Source organism: Accipiter gentilis, chromosome 13 (genome assembly GCF_929443795.1).
Source record: "Accipiter gentilis chromosome 13, bAccGen1.1, whole genome shotgun sequence".
In the NCBI taxonomy this organism is placed as follows: domain Eukaryota; kingdom Metazoa; phylum Chordata; class Aves; order Accipitriformes; family Accipitridae; genus Astur; species Astur gentilis.
In genome coordinates this window covers 31,271,786-31,291,124 of record NC_064892.1, presented here as the reverse complement: position 1 = coordinate 31,291,124, position 19,339 = coordinate 31,271,786, and the positions used below count along the sequence as shown (strand labels likewise).

Below are 19,339 nucleotides of genomic sequence, written 5' to 3'. Positions count from 1 at the left end.
GAAAAAAGAGAATCAACAGATGACAGAAGTAAAATTTCACTTTCTGAATTTGCAAATCCGGCTGCCTGCAGGGACACTGCCACTACCTTTCCCTCTCTAGGAATAAAAGACCACTTCCATCAATCAAGAGCGCACAATAAGCAGATGTTCCGTGACCCACAGAAATAACACAGCTATAGGGTTTGGAATAGCCACCGCAGTTACTCCATTTCCCTGACATTCCTTATAGCAAGCGTACCCAGAAAGCAGCAGCATGCACCACAGCTAGTCTAGAGCACGTAAATACTGTCTAAACAGACAGCACAAACATAGTGACTACTGCAGGCTACTGCTAGCAGGCAAATTTTACCTGCCTGCCTTCCAGTAGGGGTGTTAATTTGGGTCTCTCCTACACAATTTTCAGTTTCCATTTAGAAATTAGTTTCACTCTCCTAAAGTAGCTGAAATTATCCAGAGGGTTCAAAACTTACTGCGAGGACTGAAAGAGGCTTAAATGAAATAGATCCAGTATCTAATGTCACCAAGTTTGTCTAAGGCTCAACACAGATATAAACTCTAATGATCACTAAATATGTGTCAAGCATTGAGCTTGACCAAAACATCATTTAAAATGAATCACTCTTGGATTTCAGCTAAAAGTTCTGAGATCTACTTTACCCCACACAAAGCGGCAAGTAAAATCACAATTCTCGGTAGTTGCGTGCAAAACCCTTTAGTGTACAACAGGCAAAGAACTTACTTTACTCCTGCTCCTCTGGCCTCCTGCAAACAATTACATATTGGCCATCCTACAGACCATTCTGCGTCCACGGCACACTTAAGTATCTGTGTGTGCTATTATGAACATGCCAACTGACAAAGCGTAAGGGTGCTACACTTTTTAGGTTGTTAATGATCTGATCATGGGCTCAGTATATGCCTAAACCTCTACTTTTAAGAACCATCATGTCCTCAAATGTCAGAGCAAGAGAGGAAGAGGCAGACCAAAGACAAGCAGAGAAAAACAGAAGAGGGGAACACAGCAGCATCACTTTGTGGCCAAGGGCCAGTTTATAAAGTCTCAAAACACAAGCCAGTTTCCATAAAAGCCATCAGCAGATTTGGCAAAGTCATTCAGCTGTACTTCAGACTCTTGAGGAGTAACTGCAGAAGTCAGTGGAAAGGAGCTCTTGGGAGCCCAACAGAAAAAGTCAATTAGACACAAATAGATGAGAATGCCAAGTCTCAAAACCGGAGTTGAGCTCAGTGTCAAGAAATGCAGGGAATGCAGATAAGAGAATCACAAATCACAGCCACAGGCACTGGTGAACCAAATGTTGAGAGAAGAAATTACTACCAGCTACACCTGCTCACACAGTCTCGCCCTCAGAGGATGCCATTTCAACAGCAGCGGCAGTTGAAAAGGCATATGAAAGCTCTTAGACTGCCTTTCTCTACAGGCCTGTCTACAAGCCAAACTAATTTTAATCTGTCTTAATGTACTGGGCAGTTCAGGAGGAAATCTGTGTCCCTTTTAACTGCTCTTCCACGAGGGCAATAGCCTTCAGGATGGGAGTGGGGCACACGGCTTTGGAAAGCTTCAGCTGTTCCAACACACGCCCCCATTCCCCGCCAGCTGAATCTGAACACGTGCTAACACTACATGGACAAGATGAAGTCCTTCAAGGTTGAAATTGCTTACAGCGAAAGGAACTAAGGAAGAACACGTACCTATACTTGGCACCTTCATCTTGATCCATCTGTGTTTGTACCTGAGCAAACCAGGAGAAGAACTAGAAGAGATTTTATGGTGTGAACAACACAGATATCACGTGCAATAAATTAAAAAAAAAAATAAAATCAGATCTATGAAATGAAGATGAGCTTTTGTTAAAAACAGAGCTGTTTCAGAACTTTATTATTAATCAAGGAAACAAACTATTAACTCCTCATTGTAGGTCCCTTCCAAGTGAAATATTCTATTCTGTACCTCCACCAAATTAAAATGGGAAAGACTGAATTTCATCTCTTTTTATTTGCACAAGAACAAGCCTGTCACATTAGAAAGGGGGGAGAGGGCATGCACTCTTCTACATGATGAGCAAAACCACCTTACTGAAGGGGTGCCTTAATCTCACATAAGACTCCACTTGAAATGGGAAAAGTATCTTTCATTTAAGAGCTAAGACTTCAACAATTCCACACACACCCCCCCCACAAGTTTCTTCATGCATCTTGAAAAAGGCCAAAATTAACAAACCCACCAAAAACTATGCAAGAGGCACAGAAACTCACAGAATTCTCTGAAGAAGATTACTGCAACTTGGAGGTTACTTTCAGCATCACTTACCTGCTGTGCTGTTTCAATTCTTTCATCCTCCATCCCCAGTACGGCAAATCCTTTCAAGAGGACATCCTCTGTGGATTCTGGCACTGCGGCCGTCAGCGTAACAGTTAGCGACTGGGATGTGAGGCTGCACAAATCTTCAATTGGAAGCTGCTCACAAAACCCCACAAAATTTGGTTAGCGAACTTACCAAGAATAACTGTATTCAGCTCAACTACAATGACACAATCCAAAGCATCAGCTTGAGAAAATTACAGGCATCTAGTTTTGAAGAAACAAATGCAATGGACATTTGATCTACCAATGTGATAATACGCCAACCACTACCATATCTATATATCCAGAAACACCTAACTTTTTTTAACTCAGAAAACATTATATATCATTTTATGTAAGTACACGTTTGTGTAAGAACAGAAACTGAATGTACATGTGCCTGACATCATGATGAGCTATACTTTGATTTCCAATTTAACTGGTTCTATACCTAGAGAAATGCACTAGAAAAGTACCTGAGAACATAAGAATTCAGAACGCATTCAGAAGCAAAAACAAATGCCACTACTGTCTACACTACACGGCAACACCACCGCACAGGAATTGTCAGGATTTTTTGCCAGAAACTGAGAGAAAATTCAAGACTTAGCACTGCCAGAATTTATTCAGGAAATAGTGCCACATATTCTTTCAAATGCCTTTTACTGAAGAAGCCAAGCCAAAAAGAAAGGCTTATTTTAGAAGACAAGGAATAGCTCCGCTGAATGGGAATTATCAGCCACAATGATTTTTTTTTAAGCAAGAAAAATACAGAAAAAAGTAACTTGAAAGAAATTGCATTTAGGGATGATTGGAGACTATTAATTAGCTTATATGGAAGAAAGTAATTAAAGAAAACAAATATCATTGTATACTCTTAATGAATGCCATACCCTTTTTAATTCACTCGGCAAGTAAAGTATGCTTTCTATTGCTGAGAACATCAGTAACATAAAACCAGAAAACACTACTTAAACAGAAGTTGGTATCTCTCTAGCAAATTACTCGCTTAGTAAAACATCCATTGCCTGGTAACATTAGTCCGGCAAAGACAGGATTTCAACCATTCGAGAAAAGACAGATTGACCTATCTTGTTCAACTTCCACTTGTCTCCCGCACCCCTCCCGCCATCCGAAACAGGCAGGACCCTAGCTGGGGAGCCTGGGTTTCTCTCCTAAGGAAAAGACGAGTCCATCAGCACCCACTTTTTTGGAAAAGACAAGATGCCACTGTCCCAATCCACTTCAGCAGGAGCCTAGACCAGCTGAAGTACTCAACGTCTCGGCATCCCTGTTGTTCTGACTGGCAAATCCGGTACCTGCCTTGTTGCAGAGCTGTTTGAAAATCCTTAAGGGCACCCGTGGGCAGCAGCACATCCTTCTACAATCCTTTGGGATGCCTGCCAGGATTTACTTTAGTACGGTTGCACACAGCTGACACCAGAAAGAAACCAGGGAGCGTGTCGTGAAGCAGGTGCATTTCAGGACGGGATTGCCTTGCCCCCTCCCCTTGGTTATTTTGAGTTTTCGGACACCCGCTGAGTGCCAGCTTTGTGGATTTTGTGGCACTGGGCCTCGGTCCTCATCAAATACAAAACCTCCCCTGGAGAGCGCAGGTAAGGAACCCAAAAGTTTCGCTCCTTCCCTTTGCGGACAGGGGAGCATTTGTAAAGAACCACCTTGCCGGAGTTTTGACATTTTATAAGTGAGCGGGAGACCACCCCTTCCACGCTAACGACAGCTTATTGTCAAAAAAAAAAAAAAAAAAAAACCCAAACAAACCCCAAAACGTAAAAAACACCCCAAAACGGGGAAGAGCGGCGGCCTGGCAAGGCCTATAGCCGGTGGGGCCGGGCCGAGCCGCCAGGCGACGTGGCAGCCCGGCGCCTTCCTCCCTCCTTCCCTCCGGGCCCCGCCGCCTCACCTCGGCCGGTACCGGCAGATTCTCAGCCGCCGCCTTCAGCTCCAACACCGAGTCCGTCTGCCGGTCGCTGAGGGGGGCGGCGGGTTGCGGCCGGCGGTCCCACAGACACAGGCGATCCCGTACCTCCCTCCCCGACGGCTCGGGGGTCGGTGGTTCCGCCATACTGCTGGGCCGGGGGCGGGGGGGAGAGACCCGGACCGGGGCCGGACCGGAGCGTGACGTCGCTTCCGGGGTGGGGAAGCACGGCGGGCGGTGTTCCGTGGCGTCACGGGGAGAGGGAGGGAGGGAATGGCGCCCCCTGCCGGGGAGGAGGAGCCATGGCGGGAAGGGAGGCAGGCCGCCATTTTGAGGGCGGGTAGCGGAGCTGCCTTCCCCACCGTGCCGCAGAATTCATGGTTTACCGTGGAAACGGCCTTCGGGAGCTCGGGTGGGCTGTTACGCTTACGAGAACCGAGTCTTTTGCCATTAAACTAAATCCTAAGGCACGTCTGAATTCCGAGAGCTCGGAAAACCGCTGGAGGGAGGTGGGCGTTCGCTGAGGCAGCCGCCTCCAGTCCCAGATCCCGAATTCCCACTTCCCTCCCTGCGTGGCAGCTCATTTCACGCTCCGCGTCGTCCACCAGTGGCTCGCCGGCTTCCCCCACGGAGGAGCTGGTGGGGCCCGCTCCCGCGCTGTTCCTCATCCCCTCGGAGCTGCATACATGTGCGTAACACCCGTTATTGGGTAGTGAGATACAGAAACATAAGCTTTTAAAACTACAACTTCAGTCCACCTTGCCCAAATAACCAACGTACGGTTCAGTGCCAGCAACGGCTTTCCTTCCTCAGTCACCTTGCAGTATTTGGAAACTCACCCCTCTTCCCCTACCTTGAACAGCAGTTCAGAGTCACTACGTAAGGACTTTAAAATTTTAATGAGCTTAGAAAATGTAAAACATACACTTAGTTTACGCAGTGTACAAAATATATTTACAAATACTTCTATTAAGGCATAGAAACAGCTGTAAGGAAAAACGCTGGACATAAGCATACCCATATACATAGAAAAACATTGTGCCTTAAGAAAGAAAGTGCCTTGTGCATTTAAAAATCCATTTGTGAACTCAAAATCAGTAGTTTTAAGTGATTATAGCAATTTTGAAATCACAGTGACATTTAAGTGGAATGCATGATTAACCAAAAATATTTAAGAGATTAACACAATGCCACAAAAATACAGAGCTATGGATCCTACTTTGCCACCTTCTGTGAACACAGAAGGACCGCTCTATGACTTGCATCTCACCTGCTGCCTTTCCTGGAATTCAACAACAGCATTTAATAAGAACCTTGATGTAACTTTAGTTAATGGCCCTGAGGTTTTGAGATACATTTCACTAAAAAGTAACACTTAAAAGAACTTGTGGTTGATTTCTACACAAAGTGTTTGCCTGCATGTAACAGCAACCTGGGGCTGTCTGCTATAGAACAGTGCTCCGTAGCTCTGGGTTTGGATGTCTTAAAAAGGAGGAAAGCAGCTTTTAAAGAGGACATAACCTTTGGAGGGGCTTGGTTCTTTTCACACAGGCACCTACGTGACACAGCCTGAGCTGCTCAGGGTAAAACTTGCATCTTTCAGATGACACATAACAGCCAGTAACCATTACAAGTAGTTCTTCCCAACAATGGAAGAAGCATGGAAAGTTTCTCTGCAAGACAGGCAGATGAGCATGGACTTGTTTGAACGTCGTTCCTACTTGCAATTTACATATGAATATGCTGAAGAATCACTTATGGCAAAAATCAAGAATGATACATTGGAAAAAAAACTTTCCTCAAGCTACGCAAAACTGACAACTGCAGCAACCACACTTTCAAATGAAGCTGGGTAATTCCCAGCAAATTATGCAGACATCTAAGGACTTGGAACACAGGAAAGCTCCAAAACCAGAAGCAGATTTTTGTATTGCAACAGGTATTTTGCTGAACTGAAAGCCTGCAAAGATGTCATGTGACACTTTCAGTTCATTAGAAGCTATTACAGTCAAATTGTATATGCTTCTGAAAACAGGAGAAGCCCACCTCCTTGGAACTACCTATCTTCCTTTACAGAAAGATTGTTCTGTCTCTTACACCTCTAAATACCATGCATCTGAGTCTCAACAGCATGAAGTTGCACTACACATCTTCACATTCAAGACGACTCAAAACAGTTGACAGAAGGTATTCCACCACATTTGGTTCAGTCTAGAAAATACTGCACAGCATCCACTGAATCATGTGAGCAAGCCATTGTTACGGGAGCCAGTTTGCCTTGAAATCACTTCCAGGTTGTTCTCATTCACGACAGTCTTGTAATGACCTCTTCCTTTGGCCAGCATCTCAGACAATAAAGAGCAGATACTCAGGGTAACTTACAAGTTGCTCTGAACTCAAACTGTACATTAACAGAAATCAGTATACAGTTCAGCATGTCAGCAGTCTAATTTCTTCAGCTGTTCATATGTCAAAAAGAACTGGAACAGCTGATTAAGGAAAACTGTTTCCTGTTCATGCAGTGCAAAATGATCACTTTACTTCTAAAGGACAGCAGCATCTGTGTGAAATTTTGCTCTTCTCTTAGTTCCCTCCTATGTAATGGTGCTGGTTGACCATTTTTGTTACGCAGAACAGTAAAACTTGCTTCAGGGCACTCCTGTACATCAAAAGCTTTAAGGCTGGTGATGACACCTGCTTTCCCATCCCTGTTCCTCAGGATCTTAAACACAGGACTGACAGGAGAGCATTACAAAAGCCCTTAGAGACTTCACTCACTTAGCTTTGATAAGCTAAAATAGATTTGCTCATGATAAAAAAAATTACTACCAACCCACTTCCCAGGGTTCCAATCAGCTGCCTCTTGAAACACAAACCAAGTTGTGTGAGACTAAGATAAATAGAAAAAGACTTCATGGCTAACTGCCAGCAGTTTCCCTAGTTCTAGAAGTAGCCCCCATTTCTAACTCATCTGGTCAATTTTATTTAAAACTAGGCTCCAAACTAAGGAAATGGACAGGTATGAAATTGGAGGAACAGAAAAGTGTTTTGCAAGATGACATTCTAATAGTCACTGTGTGAATCACAAATTCAATCTGACCAGCAGCAGTTGACAGGAAAGCGGTCAACTACACCATGTTCCATTCAGAAAACAGGAATATTTGTGCTGACATGACACTTTCCACAGAGCACTCTGTGAAACTGTCTGACAATACTTGCTGTTGTATGGCTAGATTAATAGTTTTGCACACCTTTGAAAAAGGATACAATGATATTCCAAGGACCAAGTCTTAACCAGTTTGGCCAAAACCCTTTATATAGGGCAAAAAAGCCTTCATTCTTCCATGTCTGGAAAAAAAAGAAGCCACACAGTAAGAACACACTTATGTAATTCTTTATTAGTGAGAAATCTAAACAGCAGCTCAGCTAACAAGATTCTATACCACTGAAGGGGACGGCTTAGTGCTGTAACCTCGATTTAAACATATTATATGATGGGACAAGGACACGTTTCACTAGATAAAGCCAAGATTAGTAATGCCTGCAGCATTACCTGGCAGGTAAAGATGTAGTCCATGTCATTTAGTACCCAACCCACATTCATCCTAATTGCATTCCTGGACTTGTTTTTTTTGTTTGTTTGGTTTTTTTTTCAAAAACCTTGCAGAGAGTGGCATGTAAAGCTGCAGTTCATGTTAGGCACCCCCTTGAAATTTTTCAGTTTGCTTTATGGACTTCACAAAGTTGCACTGGACAGTGTGACTTGGACTGTTAAACTGGACTGTTCAGTCAACAGCAGCTTCCTACCCACTATTCCCCATGTAAAAGGCCATCATGCTCCTACCTCATACCCAGTTTAGGGATTGAAGAAACCAAGCCAAAAATCAGAGACTGACATTGCCTTTGGCTGTAGTAGGCTTCCTATTATGCATTAAGCAACAGAGAAAAGCATCTTCCCTGGAAGATGCTGTTCTTTAAGAACTGACCTATGAAATTACTGTTTCCTATCAATATCCTAACATCATAAAAAGTCAAGTAAGAGACCGTGCTGCTGAGAGACTTGGTCTACTCATCCAAGTACCAAAAGGAAGTAAGTGCCTACAGTACAAGCTAACTTTCTTCCTGCCCTTCTGTCAAGACAGTAGATAGTTTTCACACCAACTGCATTATTGGCAGTACAGTCTTTCTGAGCATAAGGGCAAAAAGCACATTTAAGTTTCCTTAAAAGTTAATCCAGGTAACTTGGAACAATTTCAAGTTCTACACCAAAATCACTGCTTGATGGCACCAGTTTCTACTTATGCTGATACATGAATTACTTACTTGTAACAAGCAATCCAAAGTACCCTTGTAGTTTGAGTGTCCTCCATGTTGTTGGCTTCTCTGATTCATCATGCGTGTTCTCACAACATCAATTGGGTTGGATGCAACGGCTCCAGCTAACCCACAAGTAAAACTTGAGCTAATAAAAGAAAGGTTTAATGAAATTTGACCTAGCACATTTAAAGGTGCACAAGAATTCCCCCTCCCCAGAGAACATGTAGTAATAATGAGCGACTACTGCTTTTAGTTAAAAGTTACTGTCCTGGTTTCAGCTGGGAGAGAGTTAACTTTCTTCCTAGTAGCTGGTATAGTGCTGTGTTTTGGGTTCAGTATGAGAAGAATGCTGGTAACACACTGATGTTTTCAGTTGTTGCTAAGTAGTGTTTAGCCTAAGTCAAGGATTTTTCAGCTTCTCATGCACAGCCAGCAAGAAGGCTGGAGGGGCACAAGGAGTTGGGAGGGGACACAGCCAGGGCACCTGACCCAAACCAGCCAGAGGGGTATTCCAGACCATGTGATGTCATGTCCAGTATATAAACTGGGGGGAGTGGGGGGATCGCCACTCAGGGACTAACTGGGTATCAATCAGCAGGCGGTGAGCAATTGCATTGTGCATCATTTGTACATTCCAATCCTTTTATTATTACTGTTGCCATTTTATTAGTGTTATCATTATCAATAGTAGTTTCTTCTTTTCTGTTCTATTAAACTGTTCTTGTCTCAACCCATGAGTTTCACTTCTCTTCCCAATTTTCTCCCCCATCCTGCTGGGTGGGGGAAGAAGTGAGTGAGCAGCTGCATGGTGCTTAGTTCCTGGCTGTGGTTAAACCAGTTACACCAGCTAATACATGTGAAAAATTATTTTTATTTACTATAAAGCATCATTTTGAAGATTTGCTATACAGCCCTTGCATACAATTTTGGTATACCTGAAGAAATGTTTGTGCCTGTGAAAATAGCAAATATTTGATTGGAACTTTCCTCTAACCTCAATTTGCAAAGCTGAATGATTCAGACCATCCACAAAACAAAATTCTATATTCAAAAGAAAGTTAAATCCAAGTCCTACATAAAATTAGCTTCCATGCCATGTGCTACCATTTGAGATGCTATTGCATTAAAAAGTATAAACACATCAGAAGTATATTTACATCTAGAATGATTACAGAAAAATCCCTCATAATGAGAACTAACCAATGATGAGCTATGCAAACAGTTAGTTATACAAACTTACAGGAAGTGAGTATATACTGTATCTCCCATAAATCCAGACATAATTATGTGCTTCTTGGTAAGGTCATACACTGGCAGTTCCACTCCAACAACAATAGCAGCTCTCTGCGCTGTCAATGATACTCCCTGTCAGAAGAAAGGATATAGTTGAAATTTAAAATTGAACTTTTGTGCACCATCAGAAAAGCCTAGCTTTTACAATACAAAGCAACACACCATGAATGCATTAAGAACATTGTAAATTCAAATAAGACTAATTAGTAAAAGTCTTATGCATATGTGTTCCAAAAATGCAAATTCAGAAATCACTTTTCCACGCTGAACGGCAATTTCACAATGTACAGGACTGAGTACAATAATTCCTGAGCTAGAGGGGATGTTCATTAATACACTAAAGAACATTTGGAAGTAAAGGTATCTTTTAAGCAGAACAGAGCATACAGACAGAGAAGTGCCTTGCAAAGGGTTCCTGAACTGATCCTAGAGCCAGTCACCATAATTTAAGCCTCCATTTGTTTCCCCTTTTTTTAAGAAGTGGCTAATCCTTGAACATAACAGTGGCAGTAACTCTTTGTCAAAATGCACTGAGACACCAGCAGTGAAGTAGTCATGAAAAATTACACACATATTAGCTACTGACTTCTCCTTATTTTGGCTGAGAATACTGTAGAAGTACGCGAAATTCAGTTGAGCAAGAAAGCGTACTTGAAGCGTAGGATATAGTTCAAAAAAACTTACCTTCCATAATCCTTTAGTGCCTTCCTTTTGGTAAATCTGTATGAAGTTGCCCATCATTCCTCCTTGAATCACACTACCTTGGGCTTGCATTCTGATCTGAAATTCATTTGAAGATAAAATTAGAATATAAATACTTTTCAAACATACAAACCATAATAGTTTAATATAGTTTCATTAACATTTGAAGTTTCAATCTTTTAGGTAGTAAAGTCAACTTCTGTTTGACTACAGATTAAGAGCTGACATTATCATAACCATGATGCAATCTTTCAAAGCGCCTTAACTATCCAAATGCAGCTGCTAATTTTGAACGAGTACGTGGTGTAGTTCTTAACGGCACTAAGTCACTTCTATTTCTGTACTTGTACACTACTCCATTTAGATTAGACTGACAGATGGGTTCTGCAGGATGTTCTTCACAGTGTTCTCACAGGAACATGTGAAAATGAAAGGTTAAAAAGATTAAGGTTTCAGCTAGTGAGATCCATGGTCTTTGACCTTGGGTACTTCCCAAGAATGTCCTTGGGAACCTGCCATGGTAATCACGAAATACAAGTTTGGTGACAGGCAAGTTGGTACGGGGACATAATTTTGGGAAATAACTAATTGAAGCTACACTTGAAATAGAAGCTTATATTTGAAATGCCTCTACATAACCACACTAGCCCTATGAAGCATTTAGTTTTTAGTAGTTTTAGAAGAACAGAAAGAGTTTTCTTGAATTTTTCATTAGAGGCAGTCATGTAAGTCACATGCTACAGTTTTGCAAGTTAAATACCATCAACCCTTCCAAGTAACTGGAAATGAGGTCATTGACTATCATTAAGCTAACAGCTTCTTAAAGAGGTGATCCTTTCACCAATTCACTTTGATGCTGGAACAGTTTCCATGGCACACTGGATTGCAAAGCCTCTCTACAAGATTAGAGAATCACACAGTACAGGTAGCACTCACTGAAACTCTTGCCTCTGAATTGATCTTCACCTATTTTGAGCTCTAGAAACATCCTAGTGCAAGTGTTACCAAAAAGTATAGATGAAATATACAGTGTGGCTTCCACACAAACACTACAGCATGGAAGTTAAAAAGAGTCATCTTAAATTATTCTCTCCCCACCCCCAGAAAAAGCTATATGGATCCAACTACCTCCCCAGCCATCAGTTTCCTGGTGCATACTTCCAAATAATTAGTATAGACCAGAAGGACATTCCAAGAATTCAGGACATTACTGATTTTTAAAAGTTAAGAGATGAGAATAAATAGGGTGACAAAACAACAAATCCTATATTCATCAGGAGATTCTGCATTTCCTCAAGGAGAGGACAAAAACCAAGGACAAAGTCTACGTAACACATAATTACCTTTAAGACATCTGTGGGGTTAGCAATAGATGATGAGATTACTCCCGAAAGAATGCCACATAGAACATTTATCATCAGGGTTTCATCTATTCCATAAACAAAGAAAAAGAGTTTAGCTGCAGATTTACAAAGCCTAATATGCCTAAGGGCAGGATGATGCCACCCTTCCTTTAACCAGAGAGAGTGCCAATTACAGAAGCCTTAAAAACTGCTCTGACAAGTTTTCCTTGCCGACTCACTTTGCTCTAATTGGTACAAGGAATGTCTTCTCAGTAGCCTTGGTTCAAACCACTACAGTAAGATATGAAATGGAAACAACCAGCTTCAAGCAAAACAGTCCTCAATTAAATTGAAAAAACCCACTCACCTTCTGGATTCTCAACAAACATTCTTTTAAAGCTCTGGTAAGTGCCTATTTTTATAGTTCCATATGAAGCTTGCCGTAGCATTGCAGGTGCAATCCTGTAAAAATAGGCAGTGATAATATTTATGCTCAAAATTGCAAAAGACTGATTAGCAAATACTTTTTAGAGCAGGAGAGAGTGAAGATACCTACCAGAGGAAGGTTTGTTCATTTAAATCAACAATTTAAATTCACTATAGACAAAACAAGCTTTCGTGGGTTTTGTTTTGGGTTGGTGGTTTTGTTTGTGGGGGGTTTTTTTTTTGGGGGGGTGGGGGGGGGGATTATTGTTGTTGTTTGGTTGTTGTTTTTTTTTTTAAATAAAGCCTGCAAGAACATGAATGAACTGTGGAAGGATTACTATTAGAGCATACTTCAACTTGTGATCGGTAACTGGCAAGCTTGTCTGAAACATAATCTGCAGATTACATCTTTCCCCCACCATCCTGCATGTTTTAAAGAAAAGTATGCCATTTATACAGAAAGGTGAATTCAGTTTTTCTTCTGAGATGGAACAGCCATAGCAGCATGGTATAGAATAACTTTAGGCTTAGCTGGTTTTTTTCAAGTTTTTTTTAGAAAACATGAAATGCTATTGCAGAGTGCAAAGACTGAAGCAATCAACTTCCAGATTAATTGAAGCTAACCAAATACTTTGTAAATCTGAGGCCCAAGAATTCACACACTATGGGCTTATACTTATCAATATACTGTTCATAAACCATTACTGCAAGTCAGTTAATTTTACCCAGAGTATAAGGCTTTCAATCCTTCTTCTCTGCATATTCTGACTAGCGCATGCACCATTCCACGGTAGCGTATCTCTTTATATTTGGCATCATTAACTTGACCTTGAACCTGCAGACGTGTTTTGGTCAGGTCAATGGGGAAAGTACCTTGAAGAAAAATCAGAGAAAATGAGTCAAGTACTTACCTAACCAAAGACAACAAAGAACATGATATAAGAAACAGTGTTCATTATATACTAAAACATAAAAATACTCCCAGGGAAGAAAGTCTCCCTTACCAAGGGTTTCTGAACAAGTGGTTCATTTTATGTCACCTTGCTGCTTCTAAAAGCTTGTCAGAAGCCGTACCTACTTCTCATGTTTACATTTTGCATTCACTATATTTTCAGGCAACATGGTATTGCCTGGTTGTAAACAGCCACACTGAACAGGACTCTGCAATCACAATCAAGTAGAGTTTGGGTGTGTATTCTACCAACATCTTTGAAGAGCATTTCTTTGAAGGCAAAGAAAGAAATCCCATAGGACAAGCTATACAGATTCAAGTCTAGAATCTAAAGAAGCAGTAGCAGCAGTATCCATTTCTGTTATTGCTTTCCTATAGCCTACTGCTATGTCAAGTTCATACTCTCCATCCTCCCTTTATGAAAGGGTTTAGAAAGCATATTCTTCCAGACCTTATCTTTAGAAAACGGACCAGCTCAACATTCAATACTCACCTAAACACTAACAGCAGTCAGTATTAACTACATCTGTTCTAACATGGTTTACCAGACAAGCAAGGCTTTTATGAATTGCTTGTCTTCTGCACAAAGCTTTTGGTATTATTGGCCATGTTAAGTCAAGTCAAATAAGAGAGGTTTCAAACTCAAGTTTGAACAGGATTCATATGAGAAGGTAGAAAAGAAAAACAAAATAGTTAAGTGTAATTTTATACTACATCTGTGTTATTAGACAGACTTCACATGCAAGCCCACCACGTCAGACTACGTTCTGCTACTATGAAAAAACATATTTCCTTTATACTCATGTACATGCATTTCAGGTAAGACTTTAAAAAGGATGTTAGTATTTTAGGTTTGTCTTTAGAGTAGGCACTAAAACATCAGATACACCATCTCACTATAGCAATTATTCTATGTTGCACACTAACTGAATCTAAGTATTCAAATCTAATCAGCCACTCGCATTCAAGAAGAGAGAATTTAAACCACAAGACAGCTACTGAGAAAAGAGAAAAATTTTACAAGCTAAGAGCTTAACTTGTCTAGGAGAGAAAAACAAAAGCTGTGTATACTTATGACCACTGTCTAGGAATACAAACAGCAAATACCAGAATCCAAAGGCAAAGTTTGTAAAAAACAAAACCACCCCCCTCCCCCCCCCAAAAAAAACCCAAACACAAAACCCACACTAAAAAACCTACAACAACCAACAAAAAAAAAACCAAAAACAAAGACTTATATGAGACATGAGTTTACAGACAGAAGTGTTCTGACATTGTAACGGAGTCCTGAGCAACTCTTCAGTCAGCATTGAAGAAAAAAACTCCTATTCTGTAGACCACCATATGCTACTGTGTCACTGACAGCATGGAACCAAGCTTGTTTTGGAAGGGATTTTCTGGGTAAAAGAAATCATGTAAACAGTTAAAGGAAAAGCTTACCACATTCTGCAGTGATTGATGCTAAACCTCCATAGATAAAGGGCTTCCAGTTTAGTGCTGACATTATTGATTTTTCTTTCTGTGAAATAAGACAATGATTTAATGCTTCTATAACTACATCTGTTATATATTTATACATGCTAACATTTAATAAAACTTTGTGCGTTGTCCATTTAAGATGGACCTTCCAAACCTGCTAAGGGTAAAAGCATTTAATATCTTTGACAATCAGAAGTCAGTCAGTAATACTGCACAAAGGCATCTGGGTTCAAATCAATGTCTCCGCTACATATTTGGGCCACCACTATCATCAGCATGCAAGGTTAAAGTAGTTTGTCTCCCAGACATGATTAAGGAGCACTGCAGTGAATAGCCTCCAATGATTCTTACCAAGCTGAATTACTTTGACTATACCCTGCAATCAAATGGAACTTTAGGACAGTCATTACCAAACTTCTGTCTCCCGCCCCCCATCAACATTAACATGGGCTGGTATACCTGTACAGAAAATAGAGGCACATACCTTAAGGCCTATTTCTGCTACCAGTGTTCACAATATTCATCCTTGTGAATGTTATGTGGAAATAGTGTAATCAGGTGCCTAAGGCCTTTTACAGTGAAAAAGGCTGCTCTAACTTAGAGGTCAATTGAGTGAATTTGTCAAAGTGGTTGCAAATCATAATTAACTATGGCATATGCTTTACAAAATGCTAAAGTAATCCAATTATCTTAGAAAACAGATAAGAACTGCAAAACCAGACTGGTCCAGCCCACACAAGATTGCCCTTTGCAAAGCCAAGTAGGTCTCTCCACAGCTTATCTTTCCCCTTCCTCATAATATAAGAACTTCCCATTCCCCATTTTCTATAATATCCTCCTAAACATTGGATTCTACAGTTATCTTTTTGCCAATTAATTTTGTGGAATAATTGCACCTGAAACTATTTCCCTTGGCACTTCCATTCCCTGTTACTTTTGTTTAGTCATTTGTACTGCCCAGCTGGAAAACATCACCAATACACCAGTTGCTTAGCACCACCTTTTGTAAAGATAAACATTCTTTGGTCACTTCCTCTAGAAGTGCCAATAATCCAGCATCCAAATGAAGTTAACAGAAGTAGCAGACACTGAGCATGCCCAAATAGTTACTGCAGCCCTGGTTTTCCTTTTGTCATCTTTATTTCAGAAGCAGTTAACCTGGGTCTTCAGTCTTCTGACACTCAATACAATAAAAAAACCCCAGGAGCTCAAAGCACACAATTTCAAATACTCAACAACTAAGCCCACAGAAATCCATCTTGCTCTTTAGGCCACTGCAGAGAACGCCACTGATATAAAAAACCCACAAAGAAAAGGCAAGTAAGGGCACCCACTACATTGCCAAAAAGAGCACAGTACAGACAGAGATCAGGACCCACTGGCACAGACTATGCAAGCTTTTTCAATATGAAAGCAGCAGAGCTACATGGCTACAGCACTGTGCCAGAGGCTGGCCACTTCCAGCTCCAAGTCGCTCATATTCCTGTCCTGCTGTGATTAATGGCAGATCATTTAATTAAGGGAGACAAAGCCAAGATAATTTTCCCCACTAGCCAGCCACACACAGCATCTTTGCTTTTGAGAAACTTATCAAAGATGAAAACAGAGTTAACTTTTTTCCCCCCTCAACACATCAAAACAAACTTTCATCTATCACAAATCCCACAACACTGAAAAAAACCCCTTAAAATATATATCTGTACTTTTGTTTGTTTTGTATTTCACTCTGCCTAGGCAAGGAAGGCTACTCAGTTTTTCTATGCAATTCTGGGGCACTGACACAATGTAGAAGTATGCAAGCACAGCCAAACAAAGTTTTCAATTCTTACACAGATTTACTAATATTAGCTGAAGTTTTGATATATGTATAGGATACCCTAATGCAGAAATTTTATAGCACACTGTTCCTCTGAGAGATCCCAAGGTAAAGGCCTCACATAGCACTATCGAGGTTTGTAACTCTGAAAGGCTTACTAGTCTCCTTTCCTGTTATTTAGGCTAAGCTAACCATCCGAATCCTTCCACTTACTTCTACCTAGCATCCCTCCTTCTAGCTTTCCAAACTTACAGGAAGAAATTAAAACAGAGTGGCAGAGCTTACCTCAAAAAAAAAAAATCCAAGGCATATCAGGAACTTCGCCTTTTCTCCTCTACCGTCTCCTTTTCTGAATTCCTGTTTTGCTTCTTCTCAGAAATTCTTCCCTACGCTGATAAAAATAGTAAGCATCTCCTTAGAAGAATTCCATTGGCAACTGGCAATTCAATTGGCAGACTACTTAAAAATGAAGTCCAGCCCTCATTATAGAATAAATTGAGGCCTCCAATTCTACTAGAAAGAAATCGGCCTTATCAAATATACATTGTTGTTCCCCGAACATCATTAAGATGACAGCGGTGCTACTACCCCTGAAGGACACTGGGTTAAGGGTTAGTAGAGCAATTCATCCACAAACTCTTTGCAAAAGTCAGAAGCAAGTTTACTTGCTTTTAGTTACCAGTGTGACTGAAATAAAATCAAAAGCCAAGGTTCCATAAAAGAATGCATCACTTAAATATTTAGATATTTCCCTGTTAGAGAACAGGCTTTAAAAGTCACATATCAAATTCTTTATTGGTTAACAACATTGCGAGTATACTAGGCACACAGTATACTCCAGATTACAGTGGGTTTAGCTATGTGAGATGGATTTGACCCTTGAATGTTATAGAAGGCTTACGCTAAATGAGTTATTAGTCGTAAAAAGTTATTACCTGTAATATAAACATGCACACACAAGATAGTTATCCAAGCAATACTTTCTAACTGCACGGATTACACTGCAGACACACAGCTACAGACTTTGTATTCAAGCAGCCAAGCACCATCAGAAACAAACAAACAAATAAAAAACCCCAAAACACAGGACTAAAGCTAGCAACCTCCGTGCCAAGTTTTTGCAAGATACCAGCTCCCTTACAAGCACAAAAGCCAGTGAACCCCCCCCTTCGCAACTACAGGGATTGCCTGCAGCACTCCCCGTCCCCCCTCAGCAGCTCTAAAAGAGCCGGAGCCCACAACGGCCTCGCCGGCCGGGCGAAAGAAAACTCCCCGCCGCCAACCCGAGGAGCCAGCCGCCGCCTACCCCGCTCACCACCACCACCACCGCCGCCGCCGCCGCTGCTGCCGCTGCTGCTGCTGCTGCTGCTGCTGCTGCTGCCTCCTCCTCCTCCGCCCCCGCCGTGCCAACCGCGGCCACCCTCCGCCACCCGCCCGCCCGCCGTTTATAAAGGCCCGCCGTGCTGCCCTCAGCCGGGGCGGCCGCTGGGGAACGCGGGGCCCCGCCTCGCTTCCCCCGTTGGCGGGCTCGCCTGAGGGGACGAGCTGGTGAGGTCTGGGGGGGTGTAAGGGGTGGATTTAAAGGGGCCGTGAGGGGAAGGCCGAGCCGGTCTGTAGTGAACCGGGGAAAAAAAAAAAAAAATAACCGCCCTGTCCTTCCAGTGAGAAGTCTCCCTTCGCCGCTGGCCCTTGGGAGACTTGTGTTTGGCCGGGCGGGATGGTATTTTCCACTAGCAATCCCTCCCCAGGAGACTGGAACAGGTATGTCAGGTATTTCAGTGCTCCTCGGTTAAGGAACAGGTCACTCACCCCTCGGGGGTTTTCCTCATCATTAACTATAACGACGTTGATTTTGTCCCTCGGTTTACAGCTGTACGGCCGCCCTTGCTGGCTGCCGGCGCGACAGCGGTATCTGGGTTCAGCTTCCTTGAATCTAAGGTACGGGAACCTTAGTAGCTGCTCTGTGGAGGAACAGAGAGGGGTCTGGTGGGTTTAAATAGCTACTTTGCTCTTTAAAATACCCCATCTAATATTTTTGGCAAAACAATTCCACAGGTGATTTTTTATATTATTATTATGCGCCTTTGTGCAATTCTAGGTATATTTCTTTGCATTACCAACGCTGAAATCGTGCAGCCAGTATGTAAGCTTTATATTGCTTTGTAAATGTACATCCAGTGCCCTTCCAGAAGGATGGCAGTGTGCCATACGGGACATCGGCTGTGGCCACCACAACGCAGCCTGGCCAGAGGAGGAACATCTTTTGGGGACATCCAAAACGGCAGGTCTCTGCTGCTGTGCAAGTGGCAGCGACCAGTCCACCAAGGCTGAGTGAGAACCAGAACTAGTCCGTTCCCTTAGTTCAGAGCCCAGGACTCCCTGTGAAATAGTTGAAATTAGCTCTTTTCTCTGCCCCTAAAGGCAGCCTGTTCTGGCAACTCAGTGCTTTCCCTTTCTGACTGAAGAGCTGCCAGACGTGCTTGTAGGATCTATCCCCGCCGCACAGCCCTGCTGCTGCTGTCACTCCACTGCCTGGCAAGTGGATTGCCATGCCTTACCCCTGAAAGGTCAAAACATCCTGCTGTATTGCTCCCCGCACTAATCTCGGGGCAAGGCTGGCAGCTAAAAACTTTTTTCAAGCTTATCCCGCTGGTGGACGAAGGGGATGATGCCCCTTCAGCTCTCATTGAGAAGCTAGCTGCGGCCTTAC

At 42.1% G+C, this 19,339-nt stretch overlaps 2 protein-coding genes across 4 annotated transcripts in view; both read right to left on the bottom strand.

The window, feature by feature from the left end:
* COG3 (component of oligomeric golgi complex 3) overlaps positions 1 to 4,496 on the bottom strand; it is a 31,697-nt gene extending 27,201 nt beyond the window's left edge. The window contains exons 1-3 of one of the 3 annotated variants that reach the window (XM_049815713.1): positions 4,287 to 4,496; positions 2,330 to 2,476; positions 1,711 to 1,772 (exon numbers count right to left, since the gene is read on the bottom strand). In XM_049815713.1, the coding sequence (XP_049671670.1) occupies positions 1,711 to 1,772; positions 2,330 to 2,476; positions 4,287 to 4,448 (371 nt within the window). In that variant the 5' untranslated portion in view covers positions 4,449 to 4,496. Of the gene's footprint in view, positions 1 to 1,710; positions 1,773 to 2,329; positions 2,477 to 4,286 lie in introns of those variants that run through there. The other 2 variants (XM_049815714.1, XM_049815715.1) reach the window with 2 other exon arrangements.
* Positions 4,497 to 5,196: 700 nt separating this feature from the next.
* SLC25A30 (solute carrier family 25 member 30) lies at positions 5,197 to 17,998 on the bottom strand. The gene is made up of 11 exons (XM_049815735.1): positions 17,951 to 17,998; positions 16,915 to 17,020; positions 14,775 to 14,853; positions 13,108 to 13,255; positions 12,324 to 12,418; positions 11,957 to 12,042; positions 10,596 to 10,691; positions 9,859 to 9,983; positions 8,625 to 8,763; positions 7,569 to 7,649; positions 5,197 to 6,781 (listed from the first exon to the last, which is right to left on the bottom strand). Exons 3-11 carry the CDS (start codon positions 14,836 to 14,838, stop codon positions 6,740 to 6,742), a joined length of 876 nt encoding a protein of 291 aa, XP_049671692.1. The 5' UTR covers positions 14,839 to 14,853; positions 16,915 to 17,020; positions 17,951 to 17,998; the 3' UTR covers positions 5,197 to 6,739.
* Positions 17,999 to 19,339: the final 1,341 nt, after the last annotated feature.